Source organism: Channa argus, chromosome 11 (assembly GCF_033026475.1).
Source record: "Channa argus isolate prfri chromosome 11, Channa argus male v1.0, whole genome shotgun sequence".
Lineage (NCBI taxonomy): Eukaryota > Metazoa > Chordata > Actinopteri > Anabantiformes > Channidae > Channa > Channa argus.
The window spans coordinates 3992965-4015282 of record NC_090207.1 but is presented as its reverse complement, the minus strand read 5'-3'; the positions used below and the strand labels follow the sequence as shown (position 1 = coordinate 4015282).

Here is a 22318-nt window from a genome sequence, read left to right as displayed (position 1 = left end):
TAACCACTGGCTGAAGGAGTTCTGCTCCTGTGTGGAAGAAACCTCGGTCTTACATAAGCCTCTTTAGGACAGACGCCTCTCTCTCACTCGGGCACATCGACCCCATGTTTGAATGAGCAGCAGAGTTGCCTTTATGTAAAATTCACAGCACAAATCATCGTGGGTTACACCACTTAACATTTTCATCATCAACGTGGGAAAACTGAAGTAATGAGTGGCATCTCATTCAGTGCAAGGTTAAAGCCCCTCAGACAACTCTTTTCCTGCTTTATTATTGGTTTTTATGGTCCAGGAAACACTGTGACTGAGAGAATTTCTGTTCTCACACGGTTTTGGGCAAAAGGAATTGGAAAGACGGCAGCAAACAGAATTTTCTGATGTGCGGTCTTATACTTATAATAGATTGCAGTTAAGCAAACCCCAGGAGAACGAACTCTCGCATGAGGTCTTTTGCCAAAACAAATATGGCGGCAAGTGGTTTTTAATCAACGGAGCAACTTTCGCTCAAAAGAGCTAAAAGAATAATAATAATAATTTAGGGTGAGATCCTGGACGGAGAACCGTTGTTGTTAAAACAAAGTGAACGTCATGTAATGTTCTCGATATTATAAGTAAAACTTTACTGTTGCTGACGTCAGTCGCAAATATTAAACATTTTAAAATATTCTTGAGAAACATGAGTAAGACTGTTGAAATGTAACTAGATCTTAATACTTTAGCAAAGCGGAGTTGCATTCAGCTTTACCTTTTTGTTGTCAGTTATCTTTAAACCGCTACAAACCACCTCCGCTCACCGGCAAAGGTTAATGTAGTATTGGGAGCAGTATCTCAGAAGTTTTACAAGTACAGGCGCTGTGGTTGTTTACAATCGAGTTAAATGTTGTAATTGATATATTGCAAATTATCAGAGGGACTTTAACATATTTCACATATAGTATGACTGTCTAGAAAAATATGTTACATAATGTCAAGCAAGTGATCAAATGGGAATAGTTTGATCTCTTCTTAAGGCCACAAGTGACCACGTCAGCGACCATGAATTAAAGCTTGAATAACAAAACAAGTTTTATAATCCACCAGTAATGCAGCCTGTTAGAAAACACAAAGCAATTCTTATTTTATATGGAGTTTATTTCCAGTAGGGACACCTCCTCTGATGGAGACGTATGTCTGAAGGACAAAAAGCACTTTGACAGACAGATGCAGCCTGGAATATTATGCATTCAGTGTCTGGAAGTCACCTTGCTGTCCTTTAGTCGTCCTAAGTGGAAGGAGGACACGCGAATTAGCGAGGGAAATGGAGCTAATCCCCAGGAGACCTAGATGTTCAGATTGACGGCTGGTAAAACAGTCCTAGTGTCATTTCAGCAGCATTCAAACTGCCCACTTTAAAAAGCTCTGCCAGGTTGAGAAAGAGACTCAATTACCAATAAAGAGACAGCCAGTGGTAGAAAACAAGGAAAATTAGATTCAGCTCTTATAATGTCTAAGCTGCCTGCAGGCTGAATACAAACTTATCTGGGCTTTTGTTATCGCATAATTATTTCCACCTATAGTATGAAGGTTTTTTTTTTCCTTTGTGTTACACTAAGAAGTAATTAAATGATACAGTTGTTGTTGACAAAAAGCTTTAATGAGATTATTGTTTTTCCCCCACAGCTCCTATGTCTCACACGTCACATCAGTAAGATCCTGCTGTCATCAATATGAGTTGAAGTTTGCATGTTATGACGGCAAAGTAATTACGTGGGCAGACATTTTTGTTTCAAACGTGCTCAAGAGAACAGGGGGTCTGGCAGTTCATTTGCAGCCTTCACACGAGCAGCACTTTGTGGAAAGTAGGCCTGAACTTTCCTGAATGAGTTTCGTGCTACTTTGGTGAATTCTTCCGATAATTACCCAAACTCAATTTGGCCCCAAGTGGAGGAAACCACCTGTTAGGATACAAATCAGATCTGATTTGAGCTGCAATTTTTCCGAAATGAAATCCAAATATTTAATTTGCGAAGCACATTTCTGTACAGCTGTTAAACTTAATGTTCCACTACACTCTGTCACTTCACTTCTTTATTCATTTCACTGATGGAATAATAGTTTTTAGCTATGAAATTAGTTGTCATGATTTTTTTATACATATTATTCACATTTATTATTTAATATATTAATAATAAACACAGATGCGATGTTTGACCTCTCATTGGACGATAACCGCCATGTTTAAATATTCCCAGTTTAATTTGTGGAGGACCACATTCGGCTTTTTGTACGGTGGCAGCCTCATTTTCTAACCAATACATATGTTTCTCTGTGGGAAGGACATCAAATTTATTTTGTGGGGCCCTTAAAAAAGAGTTTTGTCCGTGTGAAATTCTACTTTTAAGCTAAATTCAGATTTTAGTTGTTAGATTCAAAACATATGATCATGGCAACAGCATGAATGCATCAATAATTATATGTATTGATAAATCCAATAAACTCATATTCAATTATGTAAAAGGAGCCATTCTGCAGTACGAGTACTTTTTACAAGAATTTTAAACTGCATTTGTATTTATTTGAAACAATCACGTTTCTTAATGCTGCGTCTGTGTTGTGAAGTTGATGAAGTTGTTATTTAAAGTGTGTCTACTTACATTTGTTTCCTCAATTCGCACTGCTGTAAGTTCTCGGGGTCATCGTAGGTTACTCTGTAATACCACATCGTTATTAGCAGATTCAATTTTTACATCGACATTTGCAGAGTAACTAACCGGTAAAACATCTGATGCAGAGAAACAGTGAACTCTTCGTTTAGTGCAGTGATTACAGCGCAGCACAGGGATTCAGCCATTTACATTTCTCTGTTGACGTAATGAACGTACTGAACTCGGCAAGTCGTGACTGTGGAAAAAGTCTCTTCAATATGTTAAAATTAGCACATTTATTTGCAGAAGTATATCAGTGTTTTAATGTTGCATAAAAGATGATGCTATGATCCAACTGTAACTTTCTTCTACCTGTGGTTTTCAGATTATACCAAAGGATAATGAAACACGGTCCACTTTAATGTACAAGTACATCATCCATGAAGATTTAGTGCCTATTAACAACAACAACGTGATCCAGGAGGACACGTATGAGTGGGCTCTGAAGAGCTGGTCTCCATGTTCCAAGCCGTGTGCCGGAGGTAAAAAAGATAAATCACCATCACATTCGTGATTCCTGAGTCCGTTACACACCTACAAATACTGTTATGTTTTTTGTGTACTCACTGCTGCTGCTGCTGCACGTAGACGGGCACATTAATCAGCGTAACATTTTTATTCAAATACCAAGAGTTTTGGATTGAAGACGCACGTCACCCAGTGCAGCGATGTGTCTGAATGATTAGAATTTAATTTCAGTTTTGTTTTTTAACATCTGTATGAGGATGGTTGTTCATATGATTATTTTAGAGAGCAACCAAAGTTATCCTTTAAAAATACCCCTTTGAAGCCTGCATCTTACAGAGCAACAGCAAATGACGGAACCTGGGATCTGGGAACATATCCGCACAATCAGGGGTCAAATGGGGATTTGTGAGGAGCCATAGACTTGTCCAGTCAGCTCGGAGTGTTGGGTATAGATGGGGAGTTTTCTGCAGGTTTCATAGGGATATTTCCTGTACTGCTCTAAACATTGTGATCTGTGTATTACAATGTACAGGGTTCAGAGTAATTGTAGGCAGTGAACCTGCTTTTCGACTTTTCTCCACAATACTATTTTAGAGTTATTTCTCAAATGATACCTAAAGACAAGGTAACTGTAACAAATAGCTGGCCGTTGGTAATATTTCATGAATATAATGTTTCATTACAAAGAAGTCCCCTTTTTTACAGGGTTTCAGTTCACCAAGTACGGCTGTCGTAAAAAGGGAGACACCAAGATGGTCCATCGAGGCTACTGTGACGCCAGCAAGAAGCCGAAACCCATCCGCAGAATGTGTAACCTTCAGGACTGCACTCAGCCTCAGTGAGTACAGACGTACCAGCCTCACAATAACAGATCCCATTCACACGTCCTACTGGCATCCGAACTGCGGCGAACGTGGCTGCGGTCAATTAAGAGAAAACGCCGCGGTGCCCCTTCTGGGCACAAATTAAATTAGATACTGTGTATCCTCAAGAGGAGAACAGTGAAATTAATTAATTAATTAAATAATTAATTAACTGTATAACTACCCGTCAGCTCTGACACTGAAAGTTGTTTTGTCACTTCTTCGTTTGTCCTGACACTTTATGTTTCAGCTAAGAGGTCAGCTCACTTACTGTAATCGTACCGAATGTTGGTGGTGTCTTTACACATTTCACATATTCCCACCCATTCGCTTTTTGCCCGCTTTTTGGTGCTGATTATATTTCAAATTCTCCAACTTTCCGTTTTTGCCACCAGTTTACAACCAGTAAAGCAAAAAGTTATTGCAGAACTATCTATTCAGACATTAGTATTTTTGTGGAGCACCTTGTGCAACAATTACACATTTCTGTGTAAAGTTGCATTGACATCGCCAAATCGGTCGATCAATCATCTCACAGTTTGGTAAAAATAAACAAAAAAGAGAGACATGAATATGGAGAGATGAGAAAGTTTCAGGTTTGATGGACATTAAAGGAGAAGCTTTTGTTTAAGCGAGATTAAGACGATCGCTCACATTACAGGTAGGTTTGAACACTCAACACATTCACGTTGAAGCTGGAGACATTTCACTTAACAATGAATGCGAATCATTAGCATAAAAAACATGGGAGCGTTGAGGTCTGTAATGGCCGAGCCACTCGAGGTCCGGGGCCACTCCAGCAATGTGAAAACAAAAAGCCGATAAAATTATGCAAACATCTTTTTACCCAGGAGAGCTACAAACCCTCAAAGTGCAATGAGGACGTTGGGCCTCTCACGATAGTTTCAATGCTGCTTCGAAGGTTTTTCCAAACCTGACAAGAATTGAGTATAGAGACACTCGCTCGTTGTTTTCAGCTGGAGTTACTAAAACAACATGTCAGCAAAAATAGTTTTATGGGTTTATTTGCTATTGTACAAGCACAAAATGATGAAACAAATATTGTTTTGTCCCCCCTGAGATACTGTCATTTTGTGTGCAAATAATATTACTTTATTATAAGTTATGTGTTAAAAAAAATAAATAAATAAATACAATTTTTAAAAACGTATTAAGTTCACCTCAGGATGTATCCACATTCAATTTTCTAAGAGGTCTAATAAAACTAATCAGAATAAGTTCTTATCAGGTGCAAGTTAAGTCATTTAATCCTGAATGAATTGGGCACAATGAACTCTTCTAATGATTGTAATTAAAGATTAATTACATTTACAACCCTTAATGTGACTTCATTGACTCATTAATTCCCTGTTGATCAGATTTGTGTTTCCGCTCTGGATGAGCGGGCTGTTAACTTGCACCTTTACTTCAAAATCAAGCTGTCATCAACATTAAAGCTTCGCCGCCTCCCTGCAAACTACAGCAGCTGCATCTGCATCATACTGATCTCAAAATGTGTCAGTGCCAAGATTGGCTCAAACAGTCGGAGCCTAAGCCAAAAGGGTGGAGCGTTAAATCGTCTGTGCCAAGAGCTTGGAAAGGTCTGTGTCACAAGGGATCCATCGCAGACGTCAGTTTCGAAAGATGATAAGTAGCTGAGAGACGAGGTGACGCTAGTGAAAAACACATCTCAGCGAATGTAGCTGCAGCACGTCCACAAGCGTGACCACAAAAAGAAACTGCGAAATGTTGGCCGAGGTCTAAATGCAGGTTCACGACGGCAAAAGCCTGCAGGGAAAAGAAAGGGCGTGAAAGCGCAAAGGGATTCATATAAGCTGATTAGCAATGACATGAGAGGGAGCGTTTTACAGCAGCCGGCTTGAAAAAAAAAAAAAGAAAAAAACTGAATCATCCACCCAAATCTCTAAGCTGTGAGGCAGCTTGTGTTGGTTATCAGCCAGCTTGACTGCTCAGAGATGATGCAACCTCGCATGTGGAAGACCTCCCACAGTAAGCCAGCGTTTAGCCACCGGCTGCTCGGTTCAGCTTTCAACCAAAGGAGGAAGCGGGGCGAGAGATTCAAAGCTCCTGAGATCTGACACTAGATGAAACATTCGCTCCCGCTGCTGTTTAAGAAACAGATTGTGGGATTTTCTTTAGTCCTGATTGAGATCCCGAGGTTGGCGCGGAGTTTTAACCCAACATTCCAAGGGCTCGGTCTTTTGGTGTTATATGAAATATTCATTGCAACCATGGTGTGTGCCGCCTATCATCTCTTGGTCTTTGCTTTCCTGGCACCACCTGCACTTCCAACTTTTCACTTTACTCAGTGTATTTAATGGGTGTCTTGGCCAGACTTTGGTTCGAGATTTCTTAGGCAGGAACTGACCTTCTCAGCGGTCGACTGGTTTTATTATTTTGGCTTTTAATGAAACGTCTTGACAACGACTTGAGTGGATTCCTGTGAAATCCGTTCCAGAAATGTATGGATGGATGGATTTAGAATAATACTGATATTTACTGTTTTGCTCACCAGCCACTGTGGCTATTTATTAGCCAGTCAGCATTTTCACTGCCCCAAATTTTCCGATAATTTAAAATTGGATTGTCTGGAGATTGTTGGGATATAAAGCTTTAACTTTACGAAAGGGAGCCCAGTCACCTGTTTACTACCATAGATCCTACAAAAGACGGAGCTTCGTACAACACACAACAGGGAAATGATCCAGTTGCCGTCCAGTTACAACAAGAGAGGACGTGTCCACACAAACTACCATCACAGGTTTAAGGTATAGAGCAATATTCAATCAGTTGTTGGATTATCTTACTGATTACGATCTGTCGATCACAGTAATTACGGGATCAAATTATCGGATGATATATGGACGTAACTTTGATTGTTTTTGCTGATCTTGGATATTTTTCCTTTGTGCACGGGGCTCACATTAAATAAACAACAGCATAGTCCACTTCTGTCAAAACCTGGAGGCGTGGTGTGTTCAAGGACACTGAAAGTGCAGGTCATCTGTCTTGTCAGAGAGCAGCACTGTCCAAAGTGTTCAAGCAGTTAGTGTATGTAGAGGTGAACTGGTGAAGGGGTCTGATCTGTTGTTGGGTTTTTCTATCCCAATAATCAGTATTCTATTTTAAAGTATGAGTGACTAGTAACTTTGGAAAAGTACAAGTCACAATCGCTGGTGAGCAAAAAACTTCAGCCGCCATGTTAATTTTTTGTGATACACATTAAAAATGTAAGTAAATTGAAAGGAGCAGCCTTTGTAGAGCTCAGCGAGTTCTTTTACTTTTTCTTTGACACTTTTTGTGTCCTTTAAAAAGAAAGGTGAAGTCCATGAATAGCTGCCCTCTCTGGCCTTTTTCCACCGTCTCTCCGCTCTCCAGTTCAGTATGAGGGCAAAGATTAGGCCCAAACATTAGAACACTTGAACTTGAGAAGATAAGAAATGCCAGGATGTACATTTGGGACAGTGCGCCTGAAAACGATAAGCACGTGCCGCTGATTCCACAAATGGAATTTCACATTTAGTCGGGTTGCAGTTTCTACACTGTGCAGAAACATCTACATTCACCGCTTTATGTTGTGAGTACATGCACTAATTTGTGCAGCATGTAAAAATCAAGGTGGATATGCTCTGATGTACTGCAAATACGTAACCCCGCTGGGTGAGGATGTGTATTTACAGACACTGGAAGTGTGCCATAGTAATTCAGCTGGAAAATGTCCTTAATCTTATTTAAAAGCCTACTTTAGAGATTCTTCATAACATGGAAGCTCCCAATTTCTTTTAACAGCTGTCTGTTTTAGAAAGCCAAGAGCTCTGAGAACAAAGTGTGGACAGGTTTGTCAGTCTTAACAAGCAGTTCTGTGACTCCTGATAACTTCATCACCCTCTAAAAAAAACAAAAAAAAACCACTGTAGCCTCCGAAGGTTTTATGCTGGTGTTTATCAGCAGAGCCCAAATTAATATTACACCCCCGGAAATCCGGAAAGTTCACTTTCATGTAGCCTCTCATGCTTCAGCTATCATTTGTTACTGATAACAAGTCTGACAGGGCAAGAAACACGAGTAGACAGGGTGTAAACAAACCCTTAAGTCAAGATAGCTGACAAGCAGTTATGACAGAGTATAAAGCCGACTTTATAGTTTGTGGCTCCTCCACTGCTTCACTTTGGCGTCAAGTTATTTACTAAGCACTGGCCACAGTTTCTGTTTGCTTTTAAATGTAGAAAATGTGTGAAACTGGAGAACTGTCCCCATGTTTCATGGACAGAAACCTTATAAAAAAAAAAAAATATGTGTACCACCGGTACTCCATTGAAAAAAACGTAAACCAAGTACTGCATTTGTGCTTCGGCTGAATTAACCCTGAGATTTGAAAATACATTTCATCACCTATTAGGCTGCATGTTAAAAGACTCAGGTCTACAGTATATTTAAAGCTTTGTTCAGATGTAAATTCACCACATTATTTTACCACATTAAATTCACACATATATTTAGGTGGAAAATATTGTCAATTTCACTGCGACATGTCAGTTTAGGGCTTTTTCTCTCTCTATACCAGTGTTGGAGAATCACAAATGACTGATTTAGGTGGTGGAAGTGTCAGCAGAAATTCTAACCTTGTTCCCGGTGGAGGATTTCTCCGAGTCTGTCTGCATTCAGAGCACTCGGGCTTTGTGTTAGCAAACATTTCAGCGCTGCCTGCTTATTCTTGTGAAGTCTGTTCTAACCGAAGTTGGTGAATAGTGCGGTAATTTCTAACCAAAGTTATTACATGTTGTGTTCAAAACTATTCATGCCTGCTTCTAAATTATATGCCTTAGTGATTGCTACCCTTCCAAAAGGAAAAAGACAGAGAAAAAGGCTGATTTTCCATTGTGACTACTTTTCCTATTCAGAGGCCAAAAAGAGGGATTTTATCAAAAAATGTATTTCAAGTCTGAAAAAAGCTCCTTCATCCTGTGAACCTAAATACAAAAACATGTTGGTATGATGCACATACACTACTTCGGGGATCATTTCTTCATCCCCATCGATCTAGTGGGACAAAAGCTAAAAACGGTGGTGGGTATAGCACAACACAAGATGCCAGTGTCTCAATAACTTGTCAATTGTTAGGCGTCTTCTCCGTCTCATGAAGTCAAAGTGCCAACAGCGTGATGAAGAAGACTTACAAAGACAAATGATCATTGAACCACAAAATTTAGCCCTTGGGATTTCTGCGGTTAACCGCCTCGTGGGAGGACAGCGTGTTGTCCGAAAATGCAAATGTGCATTGAAAAGCTTCGAGAAGGTCAGATGCTCCAATAATGACCCGGTCACGGTCCCCGATGTTCCTTTTAACCCGGGTGCCACTTGTTCCTTCACCTTCCATATCGTCCTCCATCCTCTTCCTGACACTGCTCTCACTTGGGATTGCTACGTCCGTCACCACAGCCTTCTCCCTCTGTTGTCCACAACTATGTCCGGCTGGTTGGTTATTACCAGTTTGTCAGTGTGTATCTGGAAGTCCCACAGGATCTCAACCACCTTCTGAGGTGTATCTTCCAGCTTACTCCATGTATTACCTTCCTGCTGGCATCTTGCACCTTGCTGTCATGGGCTGGAGGGGCACAGCCTGGTATGGTAGACCCCAGTCTCAACTTGATCGTATATCAGTTTAACGTGACTGCTGTCCTCTGTATATACACTTTAGCTTTCAGTACATTGTAAATCCACTGGGTCAGAAATCAAGGCGATTCACGGCTCGCTGCCTGCACAGTACATCCATTTACATATTCTGTTAAGAGAGGGAAGACGACAGGGTCAGATTGTGTTTTAACCCTGCATTTTTTTGTCTCTAAGAGAAATATTTCCCTTCTAACTAGAGCAGATAGTGAACGCAGCTTTTATTGAACTTCGAAGTGTCTCAAAGAGGTGCATCTCATTATCGCAGTGTTCAGCATTCTTCTCGATGTGCTACAGCTGAAAGGGAATCTTGGTTTTGGCTGCTGTACAGTCAAATACCTTCACAACAGCTTGTGACACAGTTCAGAACACATCTTGTAAATGCTGAACTCATCTGTGCGAACCAGAGTTTTTGATGTCAGATGTCCAACGCTTCTTTGACGAGAAGTGGAGATAAAGTCATTGCAGTCTGCTGTGTGCTGAGGGAAGATAAAAATGAGGAGTAGATTCAGGACAGCGTTTCGAAAAAATGGCTGCGATGACAGAATACACAGAAATACAAGATGCTGTTCGCATGCCCCAACAGCAAACATATTTCCTATGGATGTGAATGTGAGCGTAAGTGTATGTAAAAAAGGTAAAATAATCTAAAATTTAAAAATTAAGATTCAATAAATAAGTAAAAAGATGATATAAAAGTTGCACAATATAACTGAGGGTGCCGCGCTGATTTTGAAGATGAGATCTACTTCTCATTTAGAGTTGCAGAGTCTGTTTAAAGGGGATCTGATCTGATCTGAATCTGATCGCAGTCGCAGCATTAAAACATATTTACGTGTAACACCGACGATTCGCCAGCAGGTGTCGCAGTTTTAATCGTGGCAAATGCGACAAAGCGCTGACCCATTTCCACCACGTCTGCTCAAGAATACACAGCAAAGACACAAAAGGTGGCATTAGGCCCAACAGTCCAGTAATCCAAAATACACAAAATGCTCCAAAAGAGTTTGGAAGCCAAGAACGGATGCTACTGGCAGAAAAGCCAAGCTAGCGGTTGGGACCAGACTTTTACAACTTGAGGAAGTGCAGGACGGACCAATCAGCTGCCAGCACTGCCCCTCGATCCAGCCAATCAGACAGGGGACGCACATATCCGACGCACAGATCCAGGCCCGGCAAACAAAAAGACAACGCGTTTGGCCAGAGCCGGAACGTCGGTACGACAGTATTCGTGAAACGATTGCAGTTTGGTGTTTGGTAGAGGAATTATTATACAAAACATGGGATCTGCTGCTGCAGTCACCAGATAATTTCCACAGGAGGGAAAAAATGTGTCCCCACAGTGAGATGTACCAGAGAGGGCGAATAACTGTAATTATGAAGCTGTCACCAGCAGTATCAGACCACACTCAGCGTCAGATACAGCACAGTCACTGCAGGCACATTTCATCATGTATTGAATCTGTTGAAATGTATTTTCTGAAGTCATTTAAAAGCAGTGACACAGCAGTAGATAGTATCTCCCCTGCTTAGATATGTGGACAGTGAAGGCAACAAAATGATGAAGATTCACCAGATACGTGGCACGTTGATGTGGCCGAGTCATTCACTTTTGATTGTCTGTTGAGTTGGATCAAATTTATTTGAGAAGCCAAAAGACCAAAGAGCAAAGCCAGACATCCATGTACACAACTTTGAAAAGTAAAGTAAAGAGTCTTTTTGCCGTGTATTAAATCAATCCTCTAATCACCAACTAATAGAAAGCCATTATCTCGTCACTATCGGATGATTGCTAAGTGTTTAACGTTCAAATTAGGGTAAAAAATCCCCCTGGCGGTTTACGGTTATGACATTTTAAAAGCTAATTCATCTGTAAGTGTAGACAAACAGAAATCAACTGAAACAAAATTGCTGCTTTTGTATTGATTTAACCGTCTCTCACCAAAGTGTTTTTGGTTTATGATGCTTTAAAGTTCTACATTTATTTCTAAAGCTCCCCTGGTTTTTGAAGTGTGGGGGGGGGGGGGGATATATGAGCAAATGCTTTACATCAACCTAACTATAGTTAATATTGTTTAGTATTATACAGTTAAATATTTGTCGTGCGCCTCTTTCTGACTGCTTCAAGACCTTTTCCACTGCAGTTCTGACCGAATTACTGTATTTTTTCACATCAGTAAACACGATGAGTTTTTAATCATAAAAATATATCATGAAGGAATATGAGCAAGCAGCACCCGACTTGTTTGGCCTGTTAGCACCTCCACTAAAGAGCCGTTCTCCTCCTAAGCTTCCCAGGTGGTTTCATTTAAATGACTGTTCAGGGCAGAAATTCTTAAATTATTCACAACAAAGCAAAGATTACAAAAACATGTAAACACAAAAATGTATTCTCGTCTTCTTTCTGATCATCCTTAATCATCTCATGTCTGAATTATAATGTGACTAGTTAAAACAATCAACTACTTGCACCCTAATAAATAAGTATAACAATAATATAAGAACCATTTTTTTCTGCAGAACATAGTACATTTTATTTCAAATCTGTACCTTTTTACTTATGACAATCATATTAAGTATAGTCCTCACTTCTATTTGTCCAGGTGGATCTCGGAGGAATGGGAGCATTGCACCAAAACCTGCGGCAGCCTGGGCTTTCAGATCCGGACTGTTCGCTGCGTGCAGTTCCTCCACGACAGCGCCAACCGCTCGGTCCACAGCAAATACTGCAGCGGAGAGAAGCCAGAGAGTCGGAGGCCCTGCAACAGAGTCCTGTGTCCTGCCGTTTGGAGGACGGGAGCTTGGTCCGAGGTTCAATATCCACGCGATCCGCAGATTTAAATGTGTTCTTCAGTGTAAAAAGCCCCACTGTATCTAACCCTGATTCCAAAATGAGACCTCGAATTTTAAATGCTTAAAAAAAAAAAAAAAAAAAAAAAAAGGCTCTAAGCATCATCATCCAACAACCCACTATCTGAGTGGGTGGACGCTGCCAGGGAAACGTTAGGCCCGAGCAAAAAGTTGCACCAGGCAATAATATCGCATTTAATTATGCAGACAGCAGCAGCACTGTTATTTTACGTTTTCCTCAGCAAAAGAATTCCTTTATTATATGCTTCATTTCGCCGTCATATGCAAGTTGACATCGACGTGAGCTGAAATCGTTCTCGAAGGCACAGACGTAGAAGGCGTGTGCACAGATTTACTCCACGTGAGTCGGAATCATTTGCCGCATTGCTCATGAGCATGATTCATTTGAAATCTGCCGCAACTCGTGCAGGCTCTAATTTACCTGCACAGGATTTGGCTGCTCTCCAAAAATCATCAGCGCCAAGTGGCGACCATTATGTGGAACCTTGGCACAGCCAGACGAGGACAGGGAAATATAATATACATATATTGCTAAATTCTTCCAATATTCAATTCTTGCATATTGCTGGTATCCTGCTTTTTAGGGAAGAATAAATGTTTAATGTCTGAGTAAGTCTGTGTTTGCACTGCTCCCCCAGTGCTCTGTGACCTGTGGGGAGGGGATGGAGAGGCGTCTAGTCACGTGCCGCATTGGAGATCAATGTATCGGAGAAAAGCCCGAGACTGTGAGACCATGTAGACCGGGACCCTGCAATGGTGAGTGTGTCAGTTGCCGAGAGCTGAAGGAACGTTGGTGGCTATTCTGGCCGAACGCTTTGCTGCGGTTTTGTTCTCAATCAGTCAACAACAGCAGCCCACTTTCCCTCTTTCAAAATAAAAGCCTGCATTAATCGATTAAACGAGTCATTTTGACAAAATACAAAAGAAAAAACTAATTTTTCACACCCAACATTTCTTGCAGGTTTCACCTCATTTTTTCCCACAATTTTAAGCTCAATATGTCGATATGATTCTGAACTTGCTTCTTTTGGTTCGAGTAGTACATGTACATAAATGGCATTATCCTTAACTGTGACTTCCTGTATCAAAATCTCTCTACTTCTGGCTGAAAGATGCCTCCAGATGACATCACTTGGAGGAACCTTCAGTTCAGATCATCATCTTCTTGCCCACACTGTGGAGTTTGTGATCATGGTCCACCTGCTTTTCCAGAGGAAAAAAAAAACTCCTCTGAGTGATGTCATCTGGCAGAGTTTTTCAGCTGGAAACAGAGAAATATTTGAATGTAGCGACGTCAGACGGAAGTTTTAAAATGTACATCTACACCCTAAACTAAAGTCATAGAAAGAAAGTTGAAAATTGGCCTTTAATAAGAATGCAAGGGACGGATTAACTAGAGGGGACACTGATAACGTCCTTTGGCCCGTCGTGGTGAGTCCTTCTGTTAAAGCGACCCTTCTTTTCTTCCTCTGGTTGTGTCCTAAGAGACGTCTGCATGTCCCTGACGCTGCTTTGTGTTTTGCTTGCTCGTTCCTATTCATTGTGTTTTATTGTTTAATGACTAATTTGACATCAGGTTGAACATGAGCCTTTTGTTTAATGTGCAGTGTCTCAGGAAGAAAAACGATGTCAAATAAAATTGGTTTTGCGGGATTGTTTGCCGAATATGCAGTGGCAGTCTAATGTTCACCTTTTGACTTTCAGATGAGCCATGTACTGGAGACAGATCCATCTTCTGCCAGATGGAGGTTCTAGCACGATACTGCTCTATTCCAGGCTACAACAAGCTGTGCTGTGACTCCTGCAGCAAGCGCAGCGGAGCTTCGTCTCTTTTCTCTGAGGCGGCTGAGACAGAGGAGCGTGTCCGCTTCGGATCAGCCTCCCAGCTGCTTGAAACACTAACAGCCTCAGCTCTGCTCAACGCCACTCGCAGCGGTAAACAAGGTTCAAGCCAAGGATCCACTAGATCAGACGGTGCTGCCAAACACTTCACCAGCCCTGCTCCGCTCAAGAAAACCACGTCGAAGATGACCACAGCTCCGAGGCGGGTCCCGCGACAAATCGGTGTCGCCGGCGAGAAGCTGCTCCTGGCGGATCCTGCCGAGGGTCAAAGGTCAAGCAGTGTGACAGAAAACCGGTGGCCTACGTCATACTCTGAAGTGGAGAGATGAAACCGCCGATGCCATTGCCTTCAGAACTTTTGATGTACAGTAGATAATCGAGCTTCATCCTGAGTCGTCTTACGCCAACACAACACTCGAGAACAAGACAGAAAAGTGCTGGTTCACTTTAAGGATACTCCTTCCCTCTTTTCCCCTGATACTGACTCTAAATGAGTATGTGGACTGAAACAGCTGTGTACTTTATGTTTTCATGCCTTATATCTATTTAGAAAACAGTCACAGTAAAGGGGCACATGGTGTGAAGGGAATTTTCATCTGTGTCAAAGGAAAAGCTGAATCACAGTAAATACTTTCAGGGACACAGCAATATTTAGAAAACGTGTCATTTCACAGTTTAGTGGATAGTGGTTGTTTAAATCCAACCAAGCTCTTGACATTCTCACCCGATGAGCCTGGAAGCTTTCGCCGCTGCCACCTGTAATCTCCCAATTAGGTCAACAGGTGCAGGACAGTAAAATCCCCCTTTACTTGAACGTGACAAACTGCCGTTGTCTTGCCAAAAATCTAACTATATATATATATATATATAAAGCCTGACTTTTAAACAGTTCAGCTGTCCGAGCACACGAGGAGTCATTGCACATACAAATCAAACATCAGGCTTTGAGTGGATGTGGAAAGTGACCAGAGATGTACCAGTGAAAACCGTTAGGAAAATGCATTTAGTTGTATAGATTTTTTTTTTAAATGTCCAGCAGCGTCTCTTCAGTGGCGCTTAACAGTTTTTTATGGAAATGGATATTTATAAAAGTTCCTGTAAATACTGTAAATGAAATTATCAGTATTATTTGAAGAAGCTGCTGATCATTCAAAACACCCTGTTGGAACAATTTGAATTCACTCTCTGAACGCTGGTGCAGTGTGTGTGATGACAAACGGGGAGAAAGTTAAAGCGAATAAACATATTTTCTGTAATATGGAACTTTCCCTTTAAAATAGCATCTTTTTGATGACACCGATTTACCTGCTTTATTTAGTCTTCACCATAAACTTACGTCGTCAGTCTATTGTCCCGAAATTTGGCTGTGTCGCAGTTTCACGTGGTTTTTTTTTTTGGTCAGAAAATAGCCTAATAATTTTGGTTTCACCCATAAAAATTAATAATTCATAAGTGAACCACACATACCAAAATTGTAGCAAAATACTGCAACATCTGTGAAGTAGATCGGATGAAATTTTTAAAGGTAGTTGTTTACTCGTGGAAGAGATGGTAATTAACATTAATTTATCAAATCATAACTTCGCCTTGGTTTCGATGATGCACATCTTCCGAACTGTAAAAGCTAGTTAGTGTAACGGTTTCCGATTCCTTTCTGGAATTATAAAAATAATAATAATCCAACTTCTCTGCTTTATTTCCCCTCGCTCAGAGGAATCAGAAGGGCATGAAGAGTGGTCGTCCACCAACTCTTAATAAAAATAGATCTCTCAGCTTTTAGATTATCCTTTCATCACCAGCTTGTTCCAGCTCGCTGCCATTTGGTGCCGGGCTGCCAACAAACACTCACCTTTTTCGATTTCATCTGAAGGAGCTGAGCTCAGTGGGTTCAGCAGCACAATGATCCACGCTTTCACCTCACACAGACCCAAATGACCCAATTTCCATGTTTAATGGAGCTTTTACATCCAGTTCTGTACATTCAGATTTTGCTCGGTGTAAAGCACAGAAAGTTTCACTGTATCCTGAAGAAAGAGAATTAAAAAAATGTTTTCCTCAACCAACATGCATCTGACTGCAACAGCAAAGACACAATTTTTGTGTCCTCAGCAAAGAAGAAGCTCACAACTATTCACACTCACTCCTGTGTGCCAATGTAAAGTACATGTATATAGCATTGAGTGCATAAATATTTATTGAAAGTTAAAGGATTCTGCTTTGTGCGGTGCCAGCTGGTCATTAATCTGCAGCAGACAACTCATCAAAATGGATCAACTGTTTTTTTTATTTTTAAATTGACATCTTAAAATCGTAAATCGATTTCTACTTTCAAAAAAATAAAAATAAAAAAAAAAAAGATAGACTAGAAATGACATTGTTTTTTGCAAACAATTAGATGTAAATATACTACACGCTCAATTTTGAGATGTTTCTCGTGTCAGGAAGCTGTTTTTTCACAGCGGTTTTGTAGAAGTTGTTAACGTAGCTGTTACCTCACAGCGACTCGTACTGACCAGACAAATGCCTTATTTTAGCCAAAAAACATTATTAGCGTAGTAGAAGTAAGTGGGTAAAGTTTTCCCAAGTGCTGTTTGTAGTTGACAGTAGTTTCTAACAATTTGACGTTTTCCTCCCCAGTTCTTTTCACATCCTCTATTTGCTGCCTAATAAACATTGCTGCTAATGTTATACGGAGCTTGTAATGATAAGTAGAATAGTTGTAGATGTTACGTTGACAATCCCTGAGCCTCAGACAGATAGAACTGCATCGGATTCTCCATGTACTGTATCAATAGCCATGTGCTATCCGTGCATTAAAGTATTACGGTTCTCATGACTGTCAGTCACTCTCTGCTATATTTGCTTTTCTGTGTATTTGTGTAGATTGAAGTGTACACTACTGAAGCTGTTTGTTGTAATGGGGAGCACATAGAAATAAAAGATATGTTTAAATACTCTTGATTTCTTGATTTTAGACCTTCTCCACCATCATTTCCACATCTGTGAGCTTCAGGCTACATTCTTAATCAATGTGTGAAAACATCTGTGATGGTATGAGGATCAGGTACGACTGACACCAAAGGAGTGTGTTGTTGTTTTAGGAGGCATGATACAAAGTCTCACACGCTAACATTGCGTTGATTTTTCAACAAGAAAGTTCTAAAATCCTCTCCAGCACATTCCGTATGGGGGAGAGTTCTGGACTCCATCCCACAGAAGGCTCTTACCTTTTTTTTTTTTTGTCTAGTTAAATCCAAAGACACAGGCTGAGACTTCTGGAGCATGAAGGTTTGGATCCAAACCATCAGGAGTCAGGCAAGAACAGCCAGGGGAGAGATGGAGGTCCCAGGATGGCTGATGGTCCAGCTGTTAGAACCGGGAACATTCGAGTCTGGGTGGCACAGCCAAGAACATTTTTTTTAAATCCTGTCCTATGTCACAGCAGTGCTACAGTTTGTATGCAGCTTCATATTTTCCTTCCAAATGCTTTGTGCATCATTGCTGATTCTTATGCATTTCAGGATAAGGTGAAAAGGACCTTTCTGAATCAATGAGAGATTTCATGCAAAAAAAAAAGGGGATGGAGACACTGTTCTTCCTTGCACACACTGAGCTCTTTGTTAAAGGTGATGTCATTCAATTCAAACTCACCACTAAACCGTAGAATCACGTTATTCTATAACGTCTCCTGTTATAAGGTTGGCCTGACTCTGGCTCAATAAACGACTAATTACTGACAATAACTATCTTATTATTGTTAATAGGCTGCTGTTCGATTCCAATAAAGGTCGTTATGGTGCTTCAGCACCCAAGACGTTTTTATTCAGACCACAATGTTGATAAAGCTTTAAATCTACTCGCATTCTGGTGTCCTGACATCGACCTCACCACTTCACTATCTCCACACTTTCAATTACTTAGCATGTAATCACTTATTTCTGACACGCAACTGTGGTAAGTTCAGTAATAAGTACATTTACTTCAGTTCTTAAGTGCAATTTTAGGTGCTCATGGAGTATTTCCCTGGATTATTTAATTTTTTTATTTGTTCATTGTACTTTCACCAATTTAATTATTTTGCAGCTTCAGTAACTAGTTTCTTTGCACATGTAATGAATCAACTACGAAATGATAATATATTGATATAGCTGCTGTTTTTGCTCCACACCAGTTACCAGGCAACAGAGATGACATATTTTTCTTTAATAGGATTAGCATTAGCATTAGCATTAGGAGTTTGTGGAAGAGTCAAATACTTTTGTTCTTTTGTACAATTACGAAGATGTACAATACTTAGCAGAGACGGATCTAGAAATGTTAAACCTAAATTTAAAACCCCTTATAAATAATTAACTCTATATTAATAGTATATTAGTAGCCAATAGTTTGTTCGTTCAGCGTCTGAAATGTGAACTATATAATCAAGTCAGAAACTAATATTAATAAAGTTTGGGCGATTAACAGTCCATCCCCAGCAGGGATAATCAGCCTCATAGACCACATAGTGGCCCTGGCACATAAAAATCTCAAGTAGCATTTCTACTCGTGATTACTTGCACTTTTAATTGATTATCGAGTCACATCTGCCAAAAGTTCAGTCGCCTAGTTAGAAAGTCTTATCATGATTTTTTTGGTTTGCACACATTGGGGTTATATTACCAGAGTGGAACATGAAGTATGTTCACAAGAGCAGACAAGTGTTTGTCCTAAGGAGGTCTTCTGAAAGGACACTGATTCCCTCAAGTGGTGCTCTAAGTTACCGAGGCAGAAACCCTGAGAGGTTCCGTCGTGTTTCTGAGCCCATGGCGAGTCTGGATTTTGAGCCATGGAAGGTTTCGGTTGATTATTGGAGCAAATCACTGCAGCTACTTTCAAAGATCAGTGCGGGACTATATATGTCTTTAAGTGAAACTATGACTGTTCAAAGCTTTATTGACACTCGCTTAGATTTTAAAATAATATTTGAAGTAGTTATAAGTGAAAAGCAGATATCTTAAATTAAAACGTACTGAAAGTTTTGACCAGTGTCTTTTAAATAAGAAAAGGACTTGGTGTATATGTGGGGGGTCATTGTAACGTAACTTTTGATTGTTCTATGCCCACAGATATAACAGCTTTAATATTCAGGTGAATATTTAGGTTAAACCAAAGTGGATTTGTCCCTTAATATCCTTTAACAACTGACTGTACAAAAACTGTTAACGTGACCAACGAGTCCAAGTGATGGTTTCAACCTTTCACTAGGGATCTAGATTATAAAATGTCATTCTTCCAATCCAAACACTTGGTCTGGTTAGTTGAACTGTTGCACATTTTCCTCTGACTGAGCTCAGTGGGATTAGCTGCAAAATAGATTCCTATAAAACGTGATTATGAGAGATGAGCCCAGAAATATTTGGGTTTGTCTGAATATTAAAAGCTGTCATTCTGTGCTGCAGTGCATCTCTGAAGCAACATTTCGCAAAACGTCTTCACCGATGATAAGAAATTGCATCAAAAAGCAACGTGCCGCGGCTCGAGACGTCAGAGCGCGTAAGTCTCTGTGCTTCTCCCGAGAACTGGAAGGAGACAGAAGGAAGGACACAAAACACCGGAGCATAAAAACATGGAGGAAGCTTCACTGCCGGTGCTGTTGTCACCTGTTTCTGCCAGAGTTATCGTGCTGTGGGACCAAATCAGAACCTGAGAACACACTGTCCGCTCACATTAAAGTCACATCAAAGAACATGTTTATTTCTTTATTTGTCGTCCTCTTTTTCTCCTTCTGCTTAGTTGTGCTTGATGAAGAGCAGCACATGAAGGACTGTGCTTTCTTGCTCGGAGCTCAGATGTCTGACACTGAGCCAGTAGCCCCTGTGAATAACTGATGAGGGCTTATCCTCTGGGCTGACACACTATAAACTACTTTACACTTGGGCGGCCGCTTTGGGGGATTGTGCACCAACACGACGTAAGCCTGCTGGGAAAACGATGGCTGACCAAGTGTCAGCACCAGACGCTTACATTTTTTACATTTTCCCTTCTTGTTGGCTGAATCACCAACTTGCCTGCAGCATTAACCTTTAATGATGGTCACATTCTCTTTTCATCTGCTCCACCATTTACGGTTTATTATCAGACATTATCAGTGATGATGGTTGCAACTAAACGCTCACACATTTGTGAACAAATCCTCAGCAGCCGCTGACTCGGTGATTTATGCTGATCTGTGAAAGTCCCAATACTACAGTATGTACAGTACGTAAAAAAGTATTTATATGGCAAAATTTTGGATTTATTACTCTGATGGCTTCAGGTAACTATTACACTTGAATTGACTTGTTTTTTTCATTCTGCATTTAACCAAATTATCACTAATCTATTATTACAAACCCAACTGGAATCGTTTCTGAAATGCAATAGAATCTAATTTACTTGAACCTTTGTTTATCCGACAGACCCCCCAAAGAAAATATTTTCTGGTTTTCACTGCCCACTTTGACCTCCATTTGACCTCTGTTTTTATCATTTGGAGAACATCTCTAAATTGAGGAAAGCGTTATAAAAAGCTGATCTGGAAACGATTATTCCTGCTTTTATTTCTTCTCGTCTCGAGTATTGTAATTCTGATTTAACTTGTTGTAATAAGTCAACTTTCAGTCGACTCCAGATTGTTCAAAACGCCGCAGCGAGGCTTTTAACGCGAGCCTCTAGAACAGCCCATCGTGAGGGTTTATTGTCTAAGGACCCAAGTTAGGAGATAGTGAGAGGAGGTAAGATGGTGAAGGGACTTTATTGCAAAAATGCAGTAAAGGAAACAACAGAAAATCCCTCAACAAAAACAGTGAAAAGGGACCTATGTGGTAAAGCTCAATCTAAAGAGCACAATACAGGGCTGTGGAACCTGAAGAATACAAAGCAAACCTAAATAAAGGAGTCGGGGGGAAACTAGAGAAGCTGAACATGAACAGGGGAAATTAATTACAGTGCAGAACAGAGAAAGAAAAATACAACCGGACTGATCTGGAATGGTTAATGACAATAAGCTAGAGACTGATCAAAACCAGAGATAATAAATTAAATAGTGCACTTATACAGAGGGGGGGTAGAGCGGAAATGAAATAGGCAAGTTCACAGGTAAAAACAATCAGGAACTGGAACAGAGGGACTACAAAATAAAAGCTGGGAAACAGGAAGCAGGGCTGGAGAAGACAAGCTGAGGGGAGAAACGAGAGTGAAAGGCAGAGATTAATTCAAATGCGGGAAGAGACAGAGAGGGAGGGGGGCAGAGAGGGGGGAGCAGGGCAAAGAATTGACAAAGGGCAGTGGGTAGATTGGTGCAGGGAAGGTGAGCAGAGACCAGTGTCAGATCCATGACAGCCATGTTACCCCGGTTTTATTTTCACTTCACTGGTCGCCTGTCAAGTCCAGAATTGATTTTAGGATTTCAGTGCAAACACTTGGAGCAGTTCCCGGTCATCACCAACATCTGCTGATTGGTTCAAAAAGCAGGCTATTAGACAGGCTATTAGTTGACTGAGCTTTTAGGTTTTAACTATTTTATTCTGTCTCACTGCACCTTGTAAAGCACTTTGTGATTTTACCTGTGAAAAGTGCTTTATATGTAAAGCTTACTCACACTATGGAGTTTGTAATCATGGTCAACCTGTCTTTTTACAGCTCCCCCAGATCTGAAGTCCTAAGGATAAAAAACTTTAAGCAAGTTGAGATTTGGTGAAGTCGGCGTTTAAAGACTGAGAATTTATAACGTTGTAAAAGTAGAATTCGTGGCAGAGCGGTTGTATTGGATTGCATTAGATTGTGCAGGTGTACCTAATAAAGTGGCCAGTAAGTGAATAAAAAAAATCTAAAGTTGCAGCGATGAAAACACTGAAAACCTTTCAGATTTATAAAACGATT

General features: G+C 40.5%; 1 protein-coding gene across 2 annotated transcripts in view; it reads left to right on the top strand.

Moving 5' to 3' along the window:
- Nucleotides 1-17373, top strand: part of adamts3 (ADAM metallopeptidase with thrombospondin type 1 motif, 3) — a 114678-nt gene extending 97305 nt beyond the window's left edge. For both annotated transcript variants that reach the window (XM_067521808.1, XM_067521807.1), the window contains exons 18-22: nucleotides 3010-3166; nucleotides 3858-3990; nucleotides 12310-12517; nucleotides 13216-13333; nucleotides 14282-17373. In XM_067521808.1, coding sequence (XP_067377909.1) covers nucleotides 3010-3166; nucleotides 3858-3990; nucleotides 12310-12517; nucleotides 13216-13333; nucleotides 14282-14748 — 1083 coding nt within the window. In that variant the 3' untranslated portion in view covers nucleotides 14749-17373. The remainder of the gene's footprint in view (nucleotides 1-3009; nucleotides 3167-3857; nucleotides 3991-12309; nucleotides 12518-13215; nucleotides 13334-14281) is intronic.
- The last annotated feature ends 4945 nt before the right edge of the window (nucleotides 17374-22318 follow it).